The sequence below is a fragment of the Equus caballus genome, chromosome 11, assembly GCF_041296265.1.
Source record: "Equus caballus isolate H_3958 breed thoroughbred chromosome 11, TB-T2T, whole genome shotgun sequence".
NCBI lineage: Eukaryota > Metazoa > Chordata > Mammalia > Perissodactyla > Equidae > Equus > Equus caballus.
In genome coordinates, this window is record NC_091694.1 from 49,716,851 (window position 1) to 49,740,851 (window position 24,001).

Sequence of the window (24,001 nt, forward strand, 5' to 3'; positions counted from 1 at the left end):
CTCTGTTTGCTATCCTTTATTAAAGGGTCCCACATCCTCATGGGAGCCCAGCCAAACCAGAAACCAGACAGGTCCCCCAAATATAGCAGGAGGCCTGGAAGGGGAGGGGAATGACTTATGATCCCACCACACCTCCCTGGAAACAGAAACCCACCACAGACAGACAGACAGACAGGGGCCAGGGAAGAGAACTCACCTCACTCTAGGTTCTCTCCCCTTTGCCCCCACTTGAAAAGAAAGTCAAACACTGGCTACGCAGCCCCCCCAGCCCCCCACCCCACCCATAGCAGCGTTTGTGGGGACCCCCCCTCTGCAAGGGGCGGCCCCGAGGCAGCTTCCCATCTCTCTTCCTTCACTTTGGTTTGCTCCTGGCAACTCCGTGCCCTCTTCCTTCCTCCAGCCTCCGGCCCAGTCACTCCCACATCTTCTATCACCTACTCGGACCTTCTCTCTCATCTCTAGGGCCTCCCTGCCCCAGGGCTCCTGGGGAAGCAGCATCTCCGGCGGCTTCACTCCTCCCAGCAAGGGGCCTGCCAGGCCCTCTGCCCAGGGTGTGGGATTCACACAGCCGCCCCACTCTCCTTGAGGTCAGGGGCCGAGCGCTGCCGTCTCATTCGCGGGGGAGTAGTGTATGGGGGGTAGCGGGGCCCTGGGGGCCGCTGCGCTGGGTACGGTTGGGGCTGCTGGGGATAATAGTTGTGCTTTTTGGGTTGGAAGTGCTGGGCTTCGGGCTGCGTGGAACCCCCTCCCCGGGATCGGCCCCCTCCGTCCAGGGAGTTCCTGCGGGGACGGTGGGACCTGCGGGGACTTGGGGGCCTGCGGGCAGGGGTGGCCGGAGGGGGGGTGGCCTCCTCAGGGGGTTGGGGTGGAGCTGGGGCCTCCCCGCCCCCCATCCCTGGCCAGGACTCCCGGTGCTGGGGGTTGCTCTTGAAGGGGAAGCGCAGCTTGCAGTCGTGAGGGGGCACAAAGCGGGCTGGGGGCCTGCGCAGCCCCCCGCCGCGGCCCCCAGCGCCCTGCAGTCCCTGGAGCCGCAACTGCTCCTGCTTGAGCCAGCGAAGGCGGCCACGACGGAAGGCAGGGTCCTCCTCCATCAGCCGTGACACCCGCTCCCAGCTCGACAGGGGTGGCGAGGGGGGCCGGGCTGAGGGCGTGCGGTCACTGGGGGCCTCCTCCTCTCCTGCCTCTGACCCTTGGGGCGTGGCCCAGGTGGCATCACTGGCTTCTTCATTCTCATCCTCATGATCCTGGGAGGGAGAGGGGTGAGAGAAAAGGAGAAGAGACATGAGGAGAGCAGAGTCCTGAGCACGCGCGGATCCAGAAGTCAGAAGCAGCTGGATGTCAAGGGACCCCCAGAGGGGCCTGGAGATAAGGAAGCTAGAACAGCGGTTTAGGAGCACAGGCTCAGGAGCCAGGTGCTCTGGGCTCCATCCTGGTCTGCCACTTCCCGTCTGTGTGGTCTGGACCTCTGGCTTGTAACCTCTCTGTGCCTCAGTCTCCTCATGTGTAAGATGATGTCAATAATAAAGGTACCTCCTGCACAGGGTGGTTGTAAGAATTACATGAACTAAACCATGTAAAGTATTTAGAACAGTGCCCGGCGCATAGTAGGCACTCAGTAAACGACGCTGAATAAATGACGTGCCCTGGGGATACAGCAGTCAACAAAGAGGGAAGAAAAATACCTGCATTATTTCAGTGGGGTGAGACAGCTGATAAATGAGTAAGAAAAATACATAGTATGGTACATATATTATACTTCAATAACAAGTTAAATATGAGTGTATATATTTATATTACTTAATATACATTATTCATATTACATGTAAGTGTATATATTTTATATATATAGGATATATTATATAACACAATTCATATAAATATATGCATTCAGATGGAGAAGAACAGAGCAAGGAAGAAGAATAGGAGGCTGGGGTGAAGGTGGCTGCAATGAATGGATACAAAGGGACTCACTAAGAAGTTATCATTGTAGGAAACACCTGAAGGAAGTGAGGCTATGAGGCTATCAGGGGGAAAAGCATTCTAGGCAGCGGGACCAGCAGGTGCAAAGGCCCCGAGGCAGGAACTTGCCCAGGAAGTTGAAGAACAGCAAGGGATGGAGTGGAAAGAGCGAGGGGAGCTGCATTGGGAGGTAAGCCCTCAATAACCATGAGGTGGTGTTGTGAAGGCAGACAGTCATCCCCCAGTAGAAGGCAAGGTGCAACAGAGCAGAAATTTTGTCTGTTGTAAGTAACCCCAGTGGCCAGCACAATACCTGGCACACAGTAGGCACTCAAATATTTACTTGTTGAGTGAATACATGCAAAACAGACATCGGCGATAACAGTGCCACTTGCAGGGTTACTGCGAGGATGAAATGAGGTGATGCAGGAGAAGCGCTCAGCACAGAGGCTACCAGAGAGCCAACTGTCACCCCTGGGAGAAGGGTGGTTATAAGAGTGTACATGTGAGTGAACAGTCATCAAGCAGGGACTTAAGAATTGTGCACTTTAGGGGCTGGCCCGGTGGCACAGCAGTTAAGTGTACACATTCCACTTCAGCGGCCCAGGATTCGCCGGTTAGGATCCCGGGTGCAGACATGGCACCCCTTGGCAAAAGCCATGCTGTGGTAGGCGTCCCACGTATACAGTAGAGGAAGATGGGCACGGATGTTAGCTCAGGGCCAGTCTTCCTCAGCAAAAAAGAGGAGGACTGGCGGTAGTTAGCTCAGGGCTAATCTTCCTCAAAAAAAAGAATTGTGCACTTTCTATCAGTGGTGCTCAAACTTTACTGTACTTCAGAAACAGCTGGTACTTCTTATAAACGCAGATTCATCCCCAAAGACACTGTTCAATAGGCCTGGGGAACCCAGGAATCTGCATTTTCAGCTGGTGCCCTGGTGATTCACAAACTAAACTACCCTGAGAAAAGCTGTGTTATAGCTCAACACAATTTTTTAAAGGAAGGGGGGAGGAGGTTGGAATCTGCAGCGGGAGGTTGATTCCTAAAGAGAAGAACTGAAGGAGGGGAGAAGAGCGAGGAAGCTGGGGCCAGGGCCCTCCCTACCTGGGTCAGCGGGATGACCCTCTCCATGCGGAGCATGCGGTCCCTCAGGGCCTGCAGCTCGCGGTCCTTGCTGCTGTTCTGCAGCTTCACCTCCTGCAGAATCCCCGTCAGCTTGTCGATGTGAGCCCGGAGGTCCTCCACTTCCGCCCCTCGGGCTCCCTCCTCGCCACCACCACTTCCACTTCCACTGCCTTCCTCTTCGCCCACCGTGTCCCAGACATCCCGGGCCACGGCCCTCCAGGCATCTCCGGGCCCCTCCGGCTTGCCATAGGTGCGACACAGCTCCCGCATCTTGAGGGCGGCCAGGGCCTCGATCTCGGCCCGCCCATGGCGGAAGTCGGCCAGGGCCACCTCATAGCAGATCTCCTTTACTGCCTGCATCTTCAGGTCAGCCATGGTGGCCCAGCGTGGGTCTTTGCCCTGCAGCCGCCGACGCTGGGGGATCTGATACACCCGGCGAGGGGCCCTGCGCTTGCCACTGCTGGGCAGGCCGCAGCGCTTGACGATGGTCTGGACCGTGGTGGGGGGCAACTGCTCCCGCAAGGACGAGATGAGCCGCCAGCTCTCTTCACAGGAGCGCTTGTCGGAGTCGTCCCCACTGTCAGAGTCCGCATACTGAGGCCAGAGAGACAGAGAGGACACGGAGAGGGTAAGGATATCCCAGAATCCACAGGTCCCAACGACACCAGAAACAACCGTCAGAACTGCGCACCCTTGGGTGGACTGCTCAACCTCTGCTCGTCTACACAACGGAAATAACAGCAGCATCTCCCTCACAGATACATGTGGAGGATTAACGTCCGCCGAGTGTGTGGATCAGTGGCTGGCACAGAGAGTGATGGGTAAACATTAGCTGTAGCTGGATCAAGTCTAGCTTTCGTGTATCCATTATCATTGCTCAGGATGAGGGTAAGGATTTAAAAGTAAGTCCACTTACAGAACAATCTTAAGTAAACAATAATATAGGTGGCACTTGGATACAGTAAAATGCATAAAGCTAGCACAGGATCAACGGGAGTCTGGGAAGCCCTGGTCAACCGGGAGGAAGTGTAGTTCGCTACATATAGTTTCCTCCCCGAGCCACATTTCTCTCCTAACTGTCTCCTCCCAGAACCCACCTCTACCCCTCATCCCCATGCCCACTCCCCACTCTGGCTCAGACAGAGTAAACCAAAAGCACAGTTAGGCTGCAGCACTACCGGCCTTGCTGCTCATGTGCCCGCCAGCCCATCTCCCACCTCTGCGTGGCCCCCGGCCAACCCCTCACCAGTCGCTGCTGCTCCAGGAGCAGATCAGCCTCCTCCTTTTCTTTCCGGTACTGATTCTCCAGATCCTGCAGCCTAGGATCGGATAGGGAGGGAAGGAAGAGCTGTGTGGGGTTCTGGAGCCACCTCAGTGGGATGTCTGACAGTAGGAGGGTGCTAGTGACTGGGGGGCCCGGGAGGGACGGCCAAGAGGGCCCGGGTGGTGAACACCTCTCTTCATACCTCTTCTCCATCTCCAGCTTGATGTCAATGCCTTGCTGCTCCAGCAGTTCCTTCTGGGCAAAGTTCCAGTCGACGGGCTCAGAAGGCGGTCCTGGGGGTGGGGGGACCCCTCGCTCCCGTTCCAGCCGTGCCTGCTCCGGGTGATTGAAGCGGAAAACGTGGTTCTTGCCCATCACAATCCTATTCCCTGGAGATGGGAGGAGGGAAAAGTGGACTCGCTCTCCCATAGCAGCAAACTCATCCCCATGACCAAGGCGTACAGGGCCTTGCCCACAAGTGCCAGAGGCCCCGATACCATCTCTCCCATCACCCCAAGTCTGAGGGCAGTCAGAGCTGAGGCTCCCCCACTGACCCCAGGAACTACCCCATCCCTGACAGCCAGAGGGAAGTGGGGAAGCTTTGCAGCCTCTTCCTGTTTCCCTGGGCAGCAAGAGAAACCAGAACCTGACTCCTTCATCTTCACTTCCCACTTCCTTCTTCATATTCCCATGCTGTTTCCTATTTATTGCTGGGTCCTGCCCCAGGATTCCCCGAGAAAGCTCTGCCCCAGGACTTCCTACATACAGCCATGTCCCAGAACCCTCACTTTGCACCCTTCCTCTACCTGACTTCAGCACCAGTGGCTCGGTCACAAGCTTCCCATTGACATAGGTCTCGGCTCCTTCACAAGGCTCCAGGGTGACCACCACTGAGCAGAGGGAGACAGAAAGGGGAGCGATTAGACCTTGGGGGAAGGCGGATTATGGTCACAGATTCCCATCTTGCATTACCCCCCAAAAACAGACATGCAGCCCCAGTCCCACCCCCCAGTACCTGTCGGGGTGCCATGGCCCCTCTGGTGGCAGGCAGCACAGGAAGGAAGAGCAGAAGGAGGGTTAGAGCCCCGGCTACAATAGGAGCCTCTGCAGGGACTCCCTACTCGCCCCTGACCACCCTTCCCAGGAGGGGCTTAGCAAATCAGTAATTCTCAGAGGGCTTCCTTTCTCCTGTCCAACAGGTCAGCAGGCCCTGTCATGTCTGCCTTCCAGATGTCCATTCCTTCCTTTCCCACTAACATTACCCCTGCCCAGGCCTGCATTTCTCCAGCAGGCTCCTAGCCCACTTCTGTCCAACGCATCTTGCAAGCTGCCACCTGACTGATTAATCTTCTCAAGCCACAGCAACAGATCACTGTCTCCACAGGACAAGACAAAGTTAACCCAATTCAAGCATCTACCAAGGTGCTCCTCTGGCTTGTGTACAAATCGAAGAGCCTGTTGCTCGCTGGGACACCAAGATACACAAGGCAGCTCCCTGCTTGCAAGGAGTGGTGCCCCTTTGTCACAGAGGGACCCCTGTATCCAAAAAGTTCTGCGACTCCTTAGCTGAGGACTCTGAGGAAGTCACCCAACTTCTGTGAGCTTCTACAAAATGGGATATTGAAGGCTTTCTTTACAGAATGGTTGAAAGGCTCAAATAAAGAAATATGCAAAAGGGAATTATTATTTATACGAAAAGTAATAAAGAAACCAGCATGAATTGTAACATAAGGAAAAGATGGGACTACTGACGCTGTGGGAGTACAAAGCAAGCAGAGAGGGACTCAGCTTAGGGGCAGAGGACTGGAAATGAGTACGGGAAAGTGGTAACTTCCGAGTCAATGCCTGAAGGGATCCTCGGATTTCAAGGGGGCAGAAATGATGGAGAAGAGAAAGAAGACAGACAGAGGTAAGGCATCACTGTGTGTCCAGGACAGAAACGGAAGAAGGTGGCAGACAAGAGGACAGGGTGGCTGTAATGGGTCCCAGTCTATACCCATCCTTATTTTCCACCATACCCCCAAATTCCTTTGTTCATTCCACAAATATATCGCACCCCCCTACTATATGCCAGGCACTATTTTAGGTCCTGGAAATACAGTGGGGACAAAACCCAAAACCCCTGCTCTCATAGAGCTCACCTCCAGCTGGTAAGGCAGACAATAAACAAGTAAATCAGCAGGTAATCTAAAGTCAGAGGGACAGGTGTCATGGAGGGAAATGGGGCCAGGCGAGGGGATGATTTGCTCCAGCCTGGCCAGGGCAGCCTTCTCCATGTCCATGAGCCCACAGGATCTGCACTCAGAGCACAGCCCTGGCGCCTGCCATGCTGCATTCCCGTCCCGTCCTGCCATCTTCCAGCTGTGCGGTCTTGGGCGAATTCCCTATCCTTGAGAGCCCCAGTTCCCCTGCCCATGGGCTGCGTGAGAAAACGCAAGGCACAAAGCAGATGGTCAGTAAGTAATAACTATTATTCCACGTCCACAGCTTTGTCCATGCTGCCCGCCTCCTCTCTGCCTGCCTTTGGTTGACTCTTAAATCTGCCATAAGAACAGAGGCCCAAACCTTTATAAAAGCCCCCTCCCTTCGGGGCACAGGATCATTGGCTGTTTTTACTGCGAGGTAACCACTTAGTGCCTGTCTGTCATGTCCCCAACATACGCTGAGCTCCCGAGGGTGGGCTCGCTCCACGGGCCTTGTATGGTTTTGGTGTCACCCCAGCACACGGCTTGAGGTAACCGCAGAACAGGAACTCAGCAATAACTCAGTGGGCTGCACTGATTCAACGGCTTGCAGCCCGCAATGCCGGAAGCGTCTGCTGCCACTGGGGACTTGAACCAGACCAGAATGACTGCGTTACCCTGCCGACCCTGAACCAATTGACAGCCCAATGAGCGTGTCTTAAACCTGAGCTGTAAGCCACATGATAGTGTCCTTCTTATTTTTAAGGATGTGCTGGCCACGCCCCATCTCCTAGTCCCCTGAAGGCATCACGCGAGGCGCTCCTTCCAGGTCTCTGAGACCCACTACGCAGGCCCAAGCTGATGGAGGGCTCAGGGGTAACATGTCTTGCTCCCTCCCCAACTTGTCTCCCAGAGCTCAACTTCGCTTGGGCTTAATTGAACCCAAATCACTCCACTTTTAGAAAATGACTGAACCAGAAGGAAATGGTGACCTCAAAACACAGCCTGAACTGCATGAGTATCGTTCTGATCCGTCAGACAGGCTACCACTTTCACCCTTAGGGCTCGGGATGCCTGAAAGCTTTTGCTGCTGTGGCCACATAAGAGCTAAAAATCTGAAAGTTCTGGAACCAGAGGGATACATGGGCCAATTAACTCCCAGAAACCTTTGCAGTCATAGCTGGACAGAAGCAGGTTTTCCAGAGACAAACTCAGATATCCCACTGAAACAAACACAGGTTTTCATAAAAAATGACCAGAGTGCTATAGGAAGCTAAAAAATCAAGAAGATGAGATCTCCTCTCTGGCCAGTGTTCTGTTTCTGCCTTGGGGACCCCGGCCATTCCCTGTGCATTGCACCGGTCTGCACTCTCAGGGCGGGCGCACATTGCTGGGCCCTGGATGTTCCCCCACTGCTTACTATAAGCTCGACGTCCCTCTGAGGGTGAGGACACAGGCCCCCTTATATGGCCACACTCTCAGTGCCCGACCCAGGCCTCTGTATTCAGTGTGTGGGGTGCGACTGTACGCAGTGGCCGCTCCACTCTCACCCTCTCAGCCATTACCTTCTCCATCTGGCTGAGGGATGCTCCGGAACAGACAGTGTTGCTCCCGAATGAACTGCCCGGTCAGCTTGATGTCCACATCTACCTGGCCGACCCTGGGGAAGCAATGGCCAACATTTTCTGAGCATGTGCCAGACATTCACCAAGCCTCTTCTGAACACAGGTTCATCCAATTCAGTGAGCCAAGCATAATTATTCCCATTTCACAGATGAGGAAGTGGAGGCTCAGGAAGGTAAAGGAACTTGCCCAGGGTCACACAGCCTGACAGTGGTGAAGCTGGGATTTGCGCCCAGATCTGCGTGACCCCACAGCCCATGTCCTCACCTACTGCATTACATAGCAAAGGGAAAAAGGGAACCTGGAGTGAAATGGGCACCTTCAGCCATGGTCCTCCCTCCCACCCATCCTTCAGCTGATCACCCTCCCTAGCCATGAGGATCACCAAGGACAGCTATGAATGCTTGTGGTAGGGGAGGAAGGGGCACCCTCACCCCTTTAATTCCAGAGGCGACCTCAGAGGCACTGAGTTCCAGGGGTTCATTAGCATCAGTGAGTGAAGCCACCCGCCCCCCAACAACATGGGGCCAGGGCCATGTTTCCCTTCTCCTCCCCCAAGGGAGGGTCCTACCAAGGCATGCCACAGCCATGGTGCCAGGGCCTAAGACTGCGGTGGTCTAAGCTTCCTGCCCATCTCCTGCCCCAGGAGCTATCCCCACAAGCACTGGTCAGTCCGGTCTCAGGAGGCGACTCACTCCTACCAAAGAGGTGGATGGAGGCAGGACGGCCGCTGAGCAGGCAGGCTCAGCAACTTCTCAGGAAGCCCGGACAGTGAGCAGGGCTGCGGAGGCAGCTGTCCTGAGGTCTGGGGTGTCTCCAGTGAGGTCACCAGGAAAGGGAGTCATCAGGGTGGCCGTGCCTTTGCAACCACACCCCGAAAGGAGAGGCTGCCCCACAGGCCACTGAATAAACGCTACCTGGTCACGCCATCTTTGATGTGGTAGAGGAGACATTCAGACATCAGGGGGTCTTCGTTCAGGTTCACCAGGTGGGGAGTCTGAGGGGGGAGGGGAGTGGTCAGGGAGGGATCTCGAGAGGCGGCTGGAGGGTGCCGGAAGGAGGAAGGGAGGCAGGAGCTTCAGAAGACATCCCTCTGGGTTCTAGCGCTGCCTGCTGCCTGCGCCCCTCACCTGGAGAACTCTCCCACCCTCCTCACTCGCACTCACACCAACCACCTTCAGGACAGCTTGACCCACCCCCTCCTCACACACAAGGGGCCTACAAAACTGCCCCCACCCACCTACCCGCTCCCAGGTCAGCAACCCTTCCCAAGGCCCCATTTCTTCAGAGGCACCTCAACCCCCAGCCTCCGCAACCAGAAACCTTAGAATCCACCTGCCCTCGCCTCTGCTTTCCCTGTCTTCCTTCCGTCCCCAGGTCTCATTACGTCTTCCTTTAAAATGTATCTTGCGACTTCTGGACAGTACAAGAGGGGACTGGGTTGGGGAACTGGTACTTCCCATGTCTTACTCCAGCCTGAATTTCTTAGGAACACAGATTACTTTTATAATTATAATTAAAAATAAAAAGGGTCAGTTCAATTCGAAAGCAAATAAGACAGACAGACCCGTTTCTCACAGCAGACTGCCCATTCTTTCCCAGCCACTGCTCGCCCCCAGGCTTTGCCCCTTCGCTTCGGACCAGGGTCGCTGCTGTAGCAGCTGCCTGGCGCCGGCCCTGCCAAGAACTCCCCAACCGAATCTGTCCCTCACACCTGGCTCATCATCATGCTGCTCCGCACTGAAACCCCAGCTGTTCCGTCCCCCAAAGCACCTTTTCCTGACTTGTTTCTCTTACTAGACCCCCGCCCTCTCCAGGCATGTAACTCTGGGCAGCATACAAGCCCTGATCCCTCTACACCCCTCACGCCACTGGCTGCCCAGCCCAGGGAAATCGCCCTCCCTACCATCTGATGCCCCACCCCCCCACCATAGGCCCGCTCACTTCTCACCATCTCCATGTCTCCCAGCTTCCCGCTCACACCACACTATGGTCTCGCATCACCCTTCTCCACTCAGACCTCTCTAGCTGGCACCCTATGCCCGCCTGACTTGAGCCTCTTTTTACACTGGTAGCCCTGGGCCTCCTCCATGTCAGGGCCCCAGCTCACTTCTCCAAGCCCTCTCCCCTTCCGTGCTCCCGTCCAGTGGACCACTGAGCACTCACTCCAGAAGAGGCCTCCTGCACCCCTGACCACCCTTGTGTGCTGCTTCCCATGTTGCCTCACCTGGAACAGCCTCCCTCCCAGCCCTACCTCCACCTGTCAAAGTCATCCACTTCCTCCCTGTCCCTCACGGTCTAGCTCAAATGCCACTTCTTCCAGGAAGCTTTCCTAAGCCTTCCACCTGAACACAAGATCCCCTTCTTCTGTTCTACAAGGATTTACCATGGGCTTTCTATGAGCAAGACCCTGGTGAGGTGGTGGGCAGGACTCAGAGATGAATCAAACCCATCAGTAAGGAAATTAGAGTCAATTTGTGGAGATAAGACTTGGCGTGGAAACACCACTACAAGTGGGAAATGGATGTCTCGTAGTAGAGTTTCTGCTCTTTCCATGCTCCCACTTTGCTTATTCATCTGTTCATTCATTTGTTCCCAGGGAGTTGAGCGCCATCACATCCTGGGAGGGGCTCACACGCGAAGGTGAATAAAGCGAAGAACTTCGAGAGCTCAGGAGGACTTCACAGAATGGGCAGCACGGGAACTGGTTTCTGAGGATGAGGAGGATGTGGACATGCAGAAGGAAGAGCATTCCAGGTGAAAAGAGGAGTTTGAACGCCCGGAGGCAGGATAGCACAAGGTGTAGGTGAACACAGCCAGCAGTCAAGGCCCCACATTTCTTTGGGAGCCCCTTGAACAGAGAGCCCAAGGCTGCGTCCACGGTGGATAGGATGCGTACCAGTGTGTCTGCTCCTCCACCCAGGGCCCCCAATGGTCTCTGCTGCAACACTTCCTCTCCCCCGGGGACGTTCTGCCCCTCCCTACACTGCAGTGTCAGGCCTGCTCTGGGAACAGCAAACACTGATGGGCTCTGGAAGCAGAAAGCGATCTATCCCTCGGGAGAGGGGACACGATTTAGGGCAGTGCTTTTCAATCTTTGTTCAGCCTTGGATCCCTTTGTGCAGATGAAACCTTACCTAGAAGCCTCATACGTCAAGCAGATAAGCAGGGAGCCGCTCAGGCCGAGGCTGGGGGTGGGGGACCCAGAGTCCGGTCCTGCCCCACTCCCCACCTCAGCCCCTGTGGAACAAGTCTGACTCGGGTTTGAAAACCACCAATTTAAGAAGTTCTTAGGCCTGGTGATGGGGGGGTCCCAGAAAGAGGGGGCTTCCCCTAAGGCTATGGCTCTCTCCAAGACAAATTGTAGCTTCTCCCCTAGGACCCAATTCCCCACTCGACCACTCCCAGGTTGGAGCCACCCCCAGCAAACCCATTTCCCTCCACTGAGCTGAGCAGCTCTCCCTTCTGAAAGACACACGCCTTTTCAACACATGAGAGTATGTTCATCCTCACCACCTCGAGAGAGTGCAAAAGTCAACTACCCTAAGACACCTTCTCACCCGTCAGATTGGCAAAGATCCCAAGTTGAAGAGGCTGAGGGAACAGAGGCTCTCTTGTGTGTTGCTCTCGGGGAGACAGTGGCATGGTTATGATCTTTGGAGGGCACTTTGGGGAAATAGATCAAAATTTCACATGGCTACCATTTGACCCCAAATCTCCACTTCTGGGAATCTGTTCTACAGATAACAGACCTATTTATAAGATGATCTGTTGTAACACTGTTTACAGTATCAAAGAATGGGAAACAACCTAAATGTCCATCAGTAGGAAGTTGGTTAAATAAATTATCCCACATCTACACGATGGAATGTTCTGACTGAAAAAGGACAGAACTCTGATACATTGTTAAATGAAAAAGTAAAGTGCCAGGTATAGAACCACTACTGCAAAGAGGGGCTACGTGTGTGTGCATGAGTGGATAATTACACACAACACACGCCTGTACGTGCACAGGCTACCTCTCAAAGAACACATCAGGAATTGATACTAGGGCTTGCCTCTGGGCAGGGGGCTTGAGGATAGGAAGGAAGGAGACTGCCTTCCCACCGTGCACACCTCTCGGTACTATGTGCAGGTTCTCTCTAGTGTATATTACCTTTACAAGAACAATTAAAAACAAAACAAAACCCCCCTCCCGTTGGTCCCCAGGCTTTAGCAGGTGGCATCCCTGTGCAGAGTAAAACCCTCCAGGAAAGAAACATCGCCCCCCTCAGTGTCTCCACCCCTTTCTACCCTTTCTCCAACCCTGCAACTGTGGTGGAAGCTCCTCAGGTACACAGCACCCCAAGGCGGCTACAAGCCACACTGAGAGCCACGTGTAGCCCCTCATCCCAGATGCAGCCCTCAGAAGGACCCCAAAGCCCTGGGTGCCCAGCTCTGGACCAGGCCCCTTGGCCTGGCCTGCTGCCCTCAGTCACCACCCACAGCTCTGTCCTCTGTCACTCCCTGGCTGCACCTCAGGTCAAGCAAGACAAATTCTCCTCTTCTTGGATCCCTGTTCAATGATCCCTGCTTGCTCAGTCTCCCAGACCGCCCTGACCTCATGAAATCAAGATGGGCTTCCTTCCAATAACCCACCACCTCTTCCAGGCAGCCCCTGTCTGGCTCTGAGCACAGTGCGTCTGATTTAGGGCCTGATCCTATTGTGCTCTGAACGATGGACCAGACAGGCATGGCTGGCTCCCCAGTGGGACTGGAAGTTCCTGCTTTACTCAGACTGGCCTCCACATCATCCGTCATCAGTATGCACCAGTACAGCTGGGCTGGCTATCTACAGCTGGCAGCCATTCTGACTGGTTTGCCCCTGTGCCATGCTGGTTGTTGAAGATTGTGAATACCATTCCGGCCTCTGACTGAGCCTGATCGCTCCTGCCCTGCTTCCTTCCTTTCTTCCTCTCAGCAAAGATTTACTGAGAACCTACTAGACAGCAGGCACGTGACAGGCACTGGTGTGCCCCACTCGGCCGACACCACCCTGTGGCTGCTTAGCCTAGTGTCCTCCCTGCTCCTCTCTACCACCCAAATCCCATCCATCTTTCGGGCTCCACTTTCCAAACCACCTTCTCCAGGAAACCAGTGTCCACACATCCCCAGGCTGTACTGATGCTTCTATCTTTAAAACTCTCGCTGCGTTTACAATCAACATCTTAGAGTTTAGTGTTTACTCCTCTCCGATTCCCTTTACAGTCTTGTCTTTCCAAGTTATCCTTTCAAAAATGTCTTCAGTTACTTTTTTGAATAGGTAACACATACACAGGGTACAAAATTTCAAACGATACAGAAAAGTATACAGTGAGTAAGTCACTATCCCAAACAACCTCCACCCTCCCAGGTCCTCTCCCTCATCTCAGGGTAAGCGCCATAACCAGTTTCTTATGAATTCGGAGATAAATTCTATGCATGAACTTGCATACACACATGTGTAAGGTTATGTTTGTAAATCCCTAGATTCCAAGCAGCTCTTGAAATCTCCCAGAGGGCAGGGACCCTGTCATCCTTCTGTGGTCCCTAGAGCCCCTGGCCACAGGCACCTAATAAGCACATGCCTCTCTGGCTGACTGTCAGATGGAGGGAGAAGGCAGGGATGGTGGACAACACAGAGACGAGGTGGTAGGAGTGAGGACACAGGTGACGGAGGGACAATTCAGAGATCTCAGAGATCAGAGTTAGAACTCATTACCCTGCCGCCCCCAAACCTCTTCTCTAAGCATCCAGTCTCCTAGGCCTCCCTAGACCTCCTCACCGGACTGCCCACTCACCTTCTTGGGAGAGAAGACGCCCACGGTTCCCCCATCCTCCCGGACAGCCACCCCCATCTCAGCCAGCAATGCTTCTCTGTGGGCAAAGGAGAGGCAAATGTTGGTCTTATCCTCGCTACCCACGAACTCCTTCCCAGTAGGGCCTGACCTTCTCTCCCCACCCCCACTCCTCCCAGGGCTCCAGCTGTCACACCCTGCCCTTCACACCTCTCCATCCTCAGGGCTTCCGTTTTGCGTAGCTTCTCCTCCCAGGTCTCGTTCAGCTCAGCTATAATCTTCTCTGTCTCCTGGAGGCACAAGACAGGCACGGGTCAGGACAGTCTGGGACAAGCACCTACCATGGGGGCCACACTGCTCCTAGGATTCCTTCTTCCTCTTTGACCCTGGTTTTGGAGAATTAAACTCCCAAGCAGCCCCTAGACTCCCACCCTTGCCAGCTCCAGCTTCCTACCTGCAGCCTCTCCATGGCCTCCTCAGGCCCAATCTGGGGCTCAGCATTGGGGGAGAACGACGGCTCCAGCTCCCCATTGTGTGCAGGTGGAGATGAGGGCGAAGCTGGGGCAGGGGGAGATGATATAGCTGGCAGAGCACCTCCAGGACTCCCCTCATCCACCTTCAGGCCTGGAAGGGAGAAGAGAGTCAAAGAACGAAGCTAAGAAAAGATGGAACTGGTCAGAGACATAGAGAAGGCCTCACAGAAGACCAGCCTGTAAGGACTTCAGAAGATATCCGGTCAACCTCCACCAAACAGGGAGCCCGCCTACTGCAGCCTTGACAAATGGGCTCCCAGCCTCTGCTTGTTCCCCTCCAGGAACGGAGAGCTCATCACTGAACAAGGCAGCCAGTTCCTTCCATTGTTAGATGACTCGAATCATCAGAAAGTTCTTAGCCGGGTTGAGTTGAAATCTGCCACACGTCACGTATGCCACTGTTTTTAGTTCTGCCCTCCAGAATAAGAGCAACTCCACTGCTTTTCCTTCTGCAAGACTACCCTTCAAATGTGGGAAGGCGAACATCATGTCAACCTTATCCTTCTCTTCCCAAGAACTGACACCCTTATCCCGCTACAGTGCCGCTCAGCACCCTGACTGTCCTCAATGGGATGGACCCCAAGACTGAATGTGGAGTCCACACCGATGCAGTCAACATAAATTACACATCCTCTAATACAGATGCTGTTTCCTATTACTGAGACCGAGCACTGCATTTTAGAAACCATTCCACTATTGACTCTTGTTAAGCTTATGGTCAACTAAATCCCTGATGTTTCACAAGAACTTCTGTCAAGGCAGGTGGCCCAGCAGCCTATTCTTAAATGATTTACTGTTTGAACCACAAATGCAGGACTTGCCATTCACTCCTGCTCCTGCCATTTAGTAGTCCTGGGAGCCTGTCAAGCTCTCTGAATCCTGACTCTCCCCGGGAGAATCAGTCCCTCCCAGCTCTGAACACCTGAAGGCGTGATATGTCCCCTCCCCAAATCTATATCCATGTCACCAAGCACATGAAATGCTTTGTGGTCAGTGGTCCCACCCTGGCCCCAGGACTGGGCAAAGAAAAACAAGGAGGGATGAGGCAGGCCAAGGGGCATCCATGAGCTCCCCCTCCCCTGGAGCCCTACCTCCCAGAGCGGAGGCTGAGAGCCCCTGAGCCATCAGCAGTTCCCGGAGCCGAGCCACCTCCTCCTGCAGCTCCCGGATCAGCCGGGCATTAGGGTCCTCGTTGATGATGGCGTTGCAGCGGATCTGCTTGGTGCGGTCGGCATACCTGGGGTGAGGGGGGGGATGGGGACTGGTGAGGCCCAGATGCAGATGACCTTGCTCTGCTGCCTGTTTCCCTCTTCCCCTCCCAGGTTTTAAAATACTGGGGAGTTGAGGATCGACCCTGTCTCTAGGGTTCTGAGCTTCCAGCCTGAGCTCTGCACTTTTCGTATGCTGCCCCACCTTGCCAGAGCCGAAGGCCCACCTGAGGGTGCTGAGGGTCTCCTCGTAATTGATGTCCGCGGGGCTCAGGGCCGCAATCATTGCCGTGCGTGAGTTCCCACCTATGAGTGGACAGAGGGGAAAGCTTGCGCTGGGCTGGGTCCTGAGTAAAGTCACGCTGCATCACGGGGTGAGGGGGACTTCAGTGCCCAGGCAGAGGTCTGATAGGGTCACTGTTTGAGGTAGGGTGAAGTTAGGAGTTATAGAGCTAACCAAGAAAGCTAGTGGTCAAGAGGGAGGCAGGGTGAGGTCAGGGAGACATGAGACATCTGTGGACAGTCAGAGAACAGTGGGAAGAGAATAAAGTCAGCAGTGGGTGTGGGGTCAGAGAGCGGCTACGGGTAGCCAGGTCAGTGAGGCCCTTGGCTTGGCAGGGAGGCTGTGGCCTTGATCGTAGTATCAGAACATCTTCAAAGGATGTTCCCTGGGTCAAGGTGAAAGCCAATGGACAACTGAGGGATTTGAGATTCTAGGAGTGGCAAGTGGATCTGTCAAACATATCAAAGGGGGGCAGTGAGATAGTGGCCGGGCCAGCAGAGAGAGAGAAAGAAGGAGCCCTCACCTAAATTCTCCTTGAGCAGCCAGGTGAGCACAGAGTCCCTGTAAGGGATAAAATCCGACTTCCGCTTCTTCGATTGCTGGGGGACAAATGAGGCCAGGGGATCAGGGCGGGTCACCCCCTTGTCCCCTTTCCCAAAGCCCCTTCTCTTCACGCCCCAGGTCTCACCATATCCGCAAGGGCCGAGATCACCTTCCCTAGAGTAGTCAGGGACTTATTGATGTTGGCGCCTTCCTGGAAAGGTATGAGGAACATGGGGAATGAGGTCCTCCTCTCCCACTCCAATCCACCTCCCCTTCCACCTCCCTGCAGTGAGATTCCCAGGTTACCATCAGAGTCCACCACACACAGCCCCCAACACTGTCCCCGTCCATCCCTCCTAAGCCCCCTCACCTTGAGGCGCATGCCCCGGGCCCCCGAGGAGTCGGCCCGCTCACTCCCAGCAAGGTCCACCAAACTGATCTTACTAACCTGGGTCAGAGGAAATAGGCAGGAGATGACTGGGGTCGGTAGGGGTGGGGCAGGCAAATCGGGAGAACACCCAGCAAAGGAATGGGCAGTTGGCAAGGGAGGAGAAAGCCAGGAGGGAAAGAATGAAGGCAACAGGAGGAAATGGAACAGCAAGAGGTTGGTTACTCATTCATTTGTTCATTTACAGATACTGATATGCCCACTATGTGCTGGGAGAAGGGACCCAGTGGGATCCAAGCCCTGCCCTGAGAAATCTAGTAATTTGCCAACGAGCACACAGGAGACTGTACCACCCTATTCTGACGGGGAAAGCAGAGGGGGCTGTGAAAGCAGAAGAGGCACTCAACCCAACAAGGGTGGGGAGGGAGGACACAAGGTCCTTTCATCACATCGTTGTCCCTGTTACCAGGTAGGGATGGGAGGGGTGTCCCACCTTCTCCGAGTCCAGCCCAGTGAGCTGGTCGTGGCAGCGCTGTGTGAAGACAATGGTGAAGACGGCATGGGAACGGCTGCTGGTCTCGTTCATGTTGGTGGCAGCCACGGTCCTGTGGGGACGGAGTGGTCACTGGGTCCTGCCCCTCACCTTCCTAACCCTGGCTCCCTGCCCTCCACTCCATCAGCCTGCCTCACCGCGCCTTATTTCCACAGTCCATGAGGTCAGCAATGTCTGCATAAGAGGTCACAGCCAATTTAGACAGGTCCTGCACATAGGGGCCCAGGATGGGGTGCTCCCGGACACGCAGAGAGCCCCGACTCTTGGGGTTCAAGAGGTCTCGTACCCGCTCACAATAGATCTCCATATAGCTCACCTGAGTGGGAGAAGCAAATAAGAAGTGACAAAGCCAGCAATAACAGCAACGATGAAATTTACCCTGAACTCTCCTGGATATGACACAGGTAAGCTCAGCTAATGTACACAGAGTATGTACTGTGTCCCACACACACTACTAAGCATTTTGCATATGTGAGCTCACTGATCCTTGCAATAACCCCAGGAGGGATCCGATCATTATCATTTCACAGATGAACATACTCAGCAGATGAGAGATGAAATCATCCACTCAAAGCCACAGTTAGTAATCGGCAGAGCCAGGAATAGATCCCTGGCTGTCTGACTTGAGAATGCCCTTGGTCTTAATTACTCTGCTCTCCCCTTCCCTGCCCTGGGAACACCGTGCCCCCTCTCAGGCCCCTACTAAGACCTGGGCTTACCTCCACAGAATAGGATAGCTGAGCACTCTGGTTCTTACTAACACGAGAGAAGAGGTCCTCACAGAGCTGGAGGGGGACACAGAGAAGCTGCTGTTCACATCGCACCTGTGGCACCCAGCACCAGGCCAAGCCCTGTCTCAGGTGACCCTGTTTAACCCTTACCACAGCTCTGAGGGAGGGATCATTCCCATTTTACAGACAGGAAAACAATCTCAGAGAAGGTCACACTTTCCCAGAGTCATAGGCTAGTATTCGGTGAGCCAGGATGCAAACCCAAGCATCCTGACTCCAGAGCCTGTGTGCAAGGCCACCATGCTGCGCAGTCAGAGAAAATTATGGTCAACTCTCAGTTATCCTAGAATTTTTCTATAGTCAACACGTTGCCTACTATACACAAGCCTACAGAACTACACTCACGAATAACTACAAGACAAGAGAAAACAGTAGTAAGCGACAGAAGCAGGGTTCAAACCCAGGGCTCTCTGATGCCAAAGCTTTGGCTCTTCTCACTGAGCGTTGTTGCCTCTGACGAGGGCAAAGACCCCCTCCCCAGAGAGCCTAGATATCCAGGTTGCAGCCAATCCCTCTCCCCCATCACATTCCCTGTCACTAACAGCCCCAGAAAGCCAGGTCTATGCTCCATAACCCTTAGACCCCTGGCCTTCCTCCACAGGGGCAGCTGAAGATGCTCCTGCCCTGGCTGCCCTGCCAGGGCCCAGCATGTACCTGGGGCACGATGCCCTGCTGCCCCGGCTCCTGCCGCCCCATCATGGTGTAGGATTTCCCAGCCCCGGTCTGCCCATAGGCAAAGATGCACACGTTGTAGCCTTCAAAGGCATGGAGCAGCATCTCCTCTCCAATGTCCCGATACACCTGTTGCTGAGATGCAAACTGAGGGTCCTCGGCCTAGGTGAAAGGGAGGCAGAAAAAGACAGCAGGAGCCCTAGATGACTTGTCCTTAATGTCTAGGTCCCAAGAATCTTGCCCCCAACACAGATGACTACGCAAATGTCCTGTGTGCCCCCATCCCCATCATGGTCCTAATCACCCCTGAGGATCCTAGCCAGTTTCTTGCCTGTGCTGATTATCCTAAGGGATTCTGTTTCCCCCATCCTGGTCCCAGTCACAACCTATGGGTCCTACCCACCCCCACCCAGGAGTCCTGGTTCTCCCAACCCATGCCCTGGTGGTCTGATTTCCCAGCAATGCCTCCTCCCCACGACCTAAATCCCCTGTCCCTAATTGCTTAGCTCTCCCCCTAGCCCAACAACCTCACCGAAGTGTGTGACCAGTAGGAGTAGTCGAAGGTGAAGCTTTTGGGGGCATCCTTGCTCTGTTTGGGATTGATGATGGCTGAGGGGGCAGGAGAGAGCAAAGGAAGGAAGGCCAAGGTGAGGTATTCCCAACCTCTGCCCTCTCCCTCCAAGCCCCTGGAATCCAGGCATCCCACTCCCCACCTCTGTCCTAGTTCATCTCTCCCCTTTAATATTCCCCACCCCCTCTAGCTACCAAAGCTAATTTTGGCTTCCCAGGACCCGCCCCCCACCGGGCTGCCTCCCTGGATTGGGCAACGGAGGGCTCCAGGCCAACATTCCCCCTCCCAGGGACTGGGAACATGGAAAGGCCAGCCTGCCCCAGCCCCCGCCCTTACAACTAGCACCTGCTCTGCACCCAGCTCAACCCTCCTCTGGGTTCGGCCCAGCAGGACTGGCCTGCGTGGTGGGCCCAGCCTGCCCCACTTGTGCCCAGCAAAGCCCCTGGGACTCACTCACAGGTGGTGCTGCCTTGCATGCTGACCACACACTTGGCATCCTGGCTGGTCTCACGAGCGTTGAAGGGCCGAACCCTCACCGCCACTTTCACCGAGGCACCAGCCATGGCTCCAGATACTCCCACCCTCCTCAGCTGGAGGACAGAAACAGAAGAGGTGGTCAGAGCCCCTGAGAGGACCCAGACATTGCCTCCTAGCTTCTCTCAGGAAGCAGTGTCTCCATCTCCCTTCCCCAGCTACCCAGCCCCTCAAGGACCCAGTTCCAGTTCCCCTGGCCTTCCTCCCAAGTGTCACTCTCCTCAGGGACTCCCGAGGGTGTTCCTGCCTCTCTCCCCAGTCATATCCCAGTTCACAGGGACCTGGGCCGTCACCCCAGAGTTACCTGGCGTCCTGGCCCCAGACCAGGGGGGCTGTATCAGTTCTGGCTGCCACCGGCCCTCGTAGGAGGAGCCCCATCCTACACTTGGGGCCTGGCCACGGCAGCTGGGGCTGTGGGGAAAACCCTGGTTGTGGGGGAAGAGTGGTTAGGAGGCACCTGTGGCTCCAGAGGTGTGTCTGGGTTCCGCAACGGGAGGGCAAGGAGTAGGGGGTAACGTTAGGAAAGGTAAGGGTGGCTGTCCCTCTGGAGTGGCCGAATGCAATGTGAATCCAAGGGCAGGGACGGTGATATTTTTATTCCTCGTCACTCGCAAGCGTACTGAACGTTCAGATAGAGAAGACAGAGAGAAACTGGACAGAGGGCAATTCAGAGAGGGACACATGGGCAGAGACACTGAGGGTGGCAGGAAGGGGGGAGCGGTGGGGCAGAAAGTCAGAGACACCATGAAAATGAGAGACACAAGAGAGAAGGCAGGATTGAGGTCACCCTATGAAGGATATAATGGGAGGAGGAAAATAGGAGAAACATAGAGGAGAGCAAACAGAAATGCTAAACAGGCAGGAAGGTGAGTTCTGGGGCAAAAGCACAAATCAGGAGCCCAGAAGAGAAACGAGAGGAGAGAAAACCCCAAACATAAAACCTGCCCTCAAGTTCCCCCAGAGAGTCAGCCAGGGAGAAGTAGAAACCAGTTCCCACCTAGGACTCATAACCTCCACACAGAGGGAAGGATTGCTGATGGGCAAAGTCCAAGGGCTGGAGATATAGCCCAGGACTGAGCTCCAAAGGGCCTGCCTGCGGGCCCCAAACCCCTTGCCCAGCCCCCAGCACTTCCTCCTCAGGATCTAGGACAATGGGCAGGGGAGGGTGGGGTCATCCTGCATCCCTCATACCAACCCCAGGGCTCCTCTGTTGAGGGATCCAGAATACCTGTCTTTGTGGGAAGGGAGGATAGCACAGGGATCTCCGTGAAAGGGGAGAGAAGGGAAAAGAAGCAGGCAGGTCCCAGCCCCAGCCTGGGGCTAGTGCTATGGCGTCTACTGCCCTGGGGAAGGTGCCAGGCTGGAGCCCAGGAATGTGGGTGATCGGGTGCCCACACCCTGGGAGGAGAGGCTGAGCAGCCCACGCCCACGGACAGCAGGGTGGAGAATTGGGAAGAGGGATCAGGGATGCTGGGCCCCTTTCTGTGGCCCCAAAGGACCTCAAACCCCCGTCATGCCGGGCCTCACCTCACCAGCCTTCCTGGGCAGGGCGTGGGAGGGGTGAGAGAGCTGGTCTGTCCCAGGACAGGAAGGGAGTAGCTGAAATCACAGAGGCTGTCTCAGGAAGGACAGCCCTGACCCGTAGACCCTGACCAGGGGAGGGAAGAGACACTGATGGGGACACGCAATGGTGACGCCGTTGGGGCTAATGGGGCAGGGAATGGGGTGGCACGGCTGAGGGATAGCCGGGTAAAAGACTAAGGAATAGGTACAGGGGTCGGCTGGTGCAGTGTAAAGGAGCAGTGGGGTACAGGAGGAGCCGGGCCTGGGGTGGGGCCGACCGACCCGAAAGGGGGCCTCGGGCTACCTGCATCGCCAGCCCGCAGTTCTCACACAGGCGCCCGGCCCGGCCTCTCTGGGCGGCCATGCGGACCCTGTCCTCCTGACCAGCCAGCCGACGGCCGCCCCGGGCCTGGCACCTCTCTGCGCCTCCGCGGGACAAACAGCACATGATCCCGGCTCTCGCGGCCAGCCGGCCCCCGCCGGGTCGTGCAAACGGGGACCCCGGCTCCCCGCCCGGCAGCCCGGCACATTCCTCCGCGGGCGTCCCCTCCCTCACCCCCCCTTCTCCCCCAGCTCTCACCTCGTCGCGGAGGGGCTCCCCGAGCCGCTCGGCAGAGCGCAAAGGGACAAACTTTCCGGGAAGCGTGAGACGCGAGCGGGAGAGATCCGGGGCCGGATCGGGGCTGCCCCCGCCCCTCGCCGGGTCCCCGGGCGGCGGGCGGCGGACTCGCGCCCCGGGGGCGGCAGCAGCAGCGGCGCCAGCGGCCGGCGCCCGCCCGGGCAGCGCGAGCTGGGGCGGGAGCGAGGGGCGGGGGACCGGCGGGCGCGCGCACGCGGGCGGGCGGGCGCGCACCGTCCCGGGAAGGGCCCTGGAGCGACCCAGACTAATCCGGTTAAAGGGGCAATGCCAACGGGACTGTGGGGCCCACCGGGAGGGGACGAGAGAACCGAGTTGCGGAAGCAGAAGGGCGAGCAGGACGCCAGGACTCGGAGGATTACGGCCGCCTGAGGAGCCGGGAAAGGTGGGGGCGGGCCCTGGAGGGGACCCAGGCCCCGGACCCGCGGACGTCGCCGCCGTCGGAGGCGCGCGCAGGGGGCGGGGCCTCCCCTATGGCCCCGCCCAGGAGGCGGTTCCGCCCAGCTCCCGCCCCGAGGCGCGAGGCGCCGGCCGGCTCCTCCCTCAGCTCCAGTCATCGCCTCTCCTCCTCCCCGGCCGGCGTATGGTTCTAGAATTCGCCGCGCAGCTGCCTCAGGTGCTGTGGCCAAGTGCGGTCAGCGGCGGCACAGCCACCCGGGCGCTCTGTCCCTGCCTGGCCCTCAAGCTCTGCCGTCCCGGCCTGCCCAAGCCGCCGCCTCAGGCCCAACCACTCCCGCAGGCCTGGGTGGCCCCTCGGGCCCAGGCCTCCCCTCCAGACCCAGCCTGTCCCGTCAGGCATGGGCCGGCCACCCGGGGGCCACATCGACTCCTCAGGCCCCAGTTATGCCCTCAGGCTTGGCTGCTCCCGAAGGCCTGGCCCCTTCCCAGTCCACCTGCCAGGGGTCCCCTCTGCCCCCTCAGGCCTGGCCTCTCCCTCAAGGCATGGCTGCCGCCCCCACCACCCCCGGGCTCTGCCCAGCCTGGCCCTTCAGCTCCTCATCTGCCCTGTCAGGCTCAGGTGCCCTCCAGGACCCTGAGTACCTCCTCGGTCAACTATTGAGTACCCTGTCCCGCTTCCTTAAGCTTCGTCCTACCTCCTCCATCCAGGTCACCCATTTACACCCAACTCCCTGACGTCTGAATGCCCCTCAGCTTCCAGCTGCCACCTGAGTTCAGCTCACCAGCCCTGGGCCAGGACTGTCCCACTTAGATCCCACCTGCTCTTTGAGCCCAACTCTGTCCCATCTGCCACCTCAGCCCTGAAGACTCCTCTGTCCATTTTTTAGCTCACCTGACTGCTTTCTCAACCCATCCTTGTTTGCCCTTGGATAAATACTTGTTCACTTCTAACAGTTTCCCACTGGCCTTGTCTGTTCTTTATGCTGCCTAACGCACCCTCCTAACCTATCTCGCATTTTTATCTGCCTTTTCTGCCCACCCCGACTGGCTCTCAGGTCCTCTGTGGCTGTCCCTAATTCTGGCTCTGGGCCGCTGACCTCTGTGCTCACCTTCTTTGCCTACAGACATTCCCAACTGCCCTCTCCTTCCCTGTCACCAACTGATCACTCTGTCCACACTTAAGTTTCATAACCGCTCAGACCTGCTTTATTTACCAACCCTCAATTCTGCCACTTCCCTAACTGCCCCCAACCACCAATTCTGTACTAACTGTACCCCCAAATGCTTCTGCCCCATCTAGTCTCCCCCATCATCATTCTTCATTTCATCATCCCATATTGTCAGTTAAGTCACTTA

The 24,001-nt window shown here is 56.1% G+C and overlaps 2 protein-coding genes across 15 annotated transcripts in view; one reads left to right on the forward strand and one right to left on the reverse strand.

Moving 5' to 3' along the window:
- KIF1C (kinesin family member 1C) lies at positions 1–22,406 on the reverse strand. 10 transcript variants are annotated; one of them, XM_070227996.1, is made up of 25 exons: positions 22,190–22,358; positions 21,914–22,029; positions 21,574–21,645; positions 20,351–20,471; positions 19,970–20,102; positions 19,474–19,550; positions 18,924–19,103; positions 18,198–18,263; positions 17,616–17,794; positions 17,419–17,530; positions 16,908–16,985; positions 16,683–16,748; positions 16,518–16,593; positions 15,939–16,017; positions 15,595–15,740; positions 14,425–14,594; positions 14,181–14,260; positions 13,974–14,049; positions 9,072–9,151; positions 8,097–8,191; positions 5,155–5,238; positions 4,551–4,737; positions 4,331–4,403; positions 3,064–3,678; positions 1–1,244 (listed from the first exon to the last, which is right to left on the reverse strand). In XM_070227996.1, the coding sequence occupies exons 5-25, from the start codon at positions 20,073–20,075 to the stop codon at positions 561–563; spliced, it is 3,309 nt and encodes a 1,102-aa protein (XP_070084097.1). In that variant the 5' UTR covers positions 20,076–20,102; positions 20,351–20,471; positions 21,574–21,645; positions 21,914–22,029; positions 22,190–22,358; the 3' UTR covers positions 1–560. The 10 variants fall into 10 exon arrangements, with proteins under 10 accessions (XP_070084097.1, XP_070084101.1, XP_070084098.1 ...); XM_070228000.1 differs by having other exon boundaries at positions 20,351–20,457; positions 22,190–22,317; XM_070227997.1 differs by having other exon boundaries at positions 21,574–21,694; positions 22,190–22,317.
- Positions 21,648–24,001, forward strand: part of INCA1 (inhibitor of CDK, cyclin A1 interacting protein 1) — a 7,286-nt gene continuing 4,932 nt past the window's right edge. Inside the window, exon 1 of one of the 5 annotated variants that reach the window (XM_070228001.1) lies at positions 21,648–21,736. In XM_070228001.1, the coding sequence (XP_070084102.1) occupies positions 21,721–21,736 (16 nt within the window). In that variant the 5' untranslated portion in view covers positions 21,648–21,720. Of the gene's footprint in view, positions 21,737–22,310; positions 22,632–22,682; positions 22,863–24,001 lie in introns of those variants that run through there. The other 4 variants (XM_005597705.4, XM_023653358.2, XM_023653357.2 and 1 more) reach the window with 4 other exon arrangements.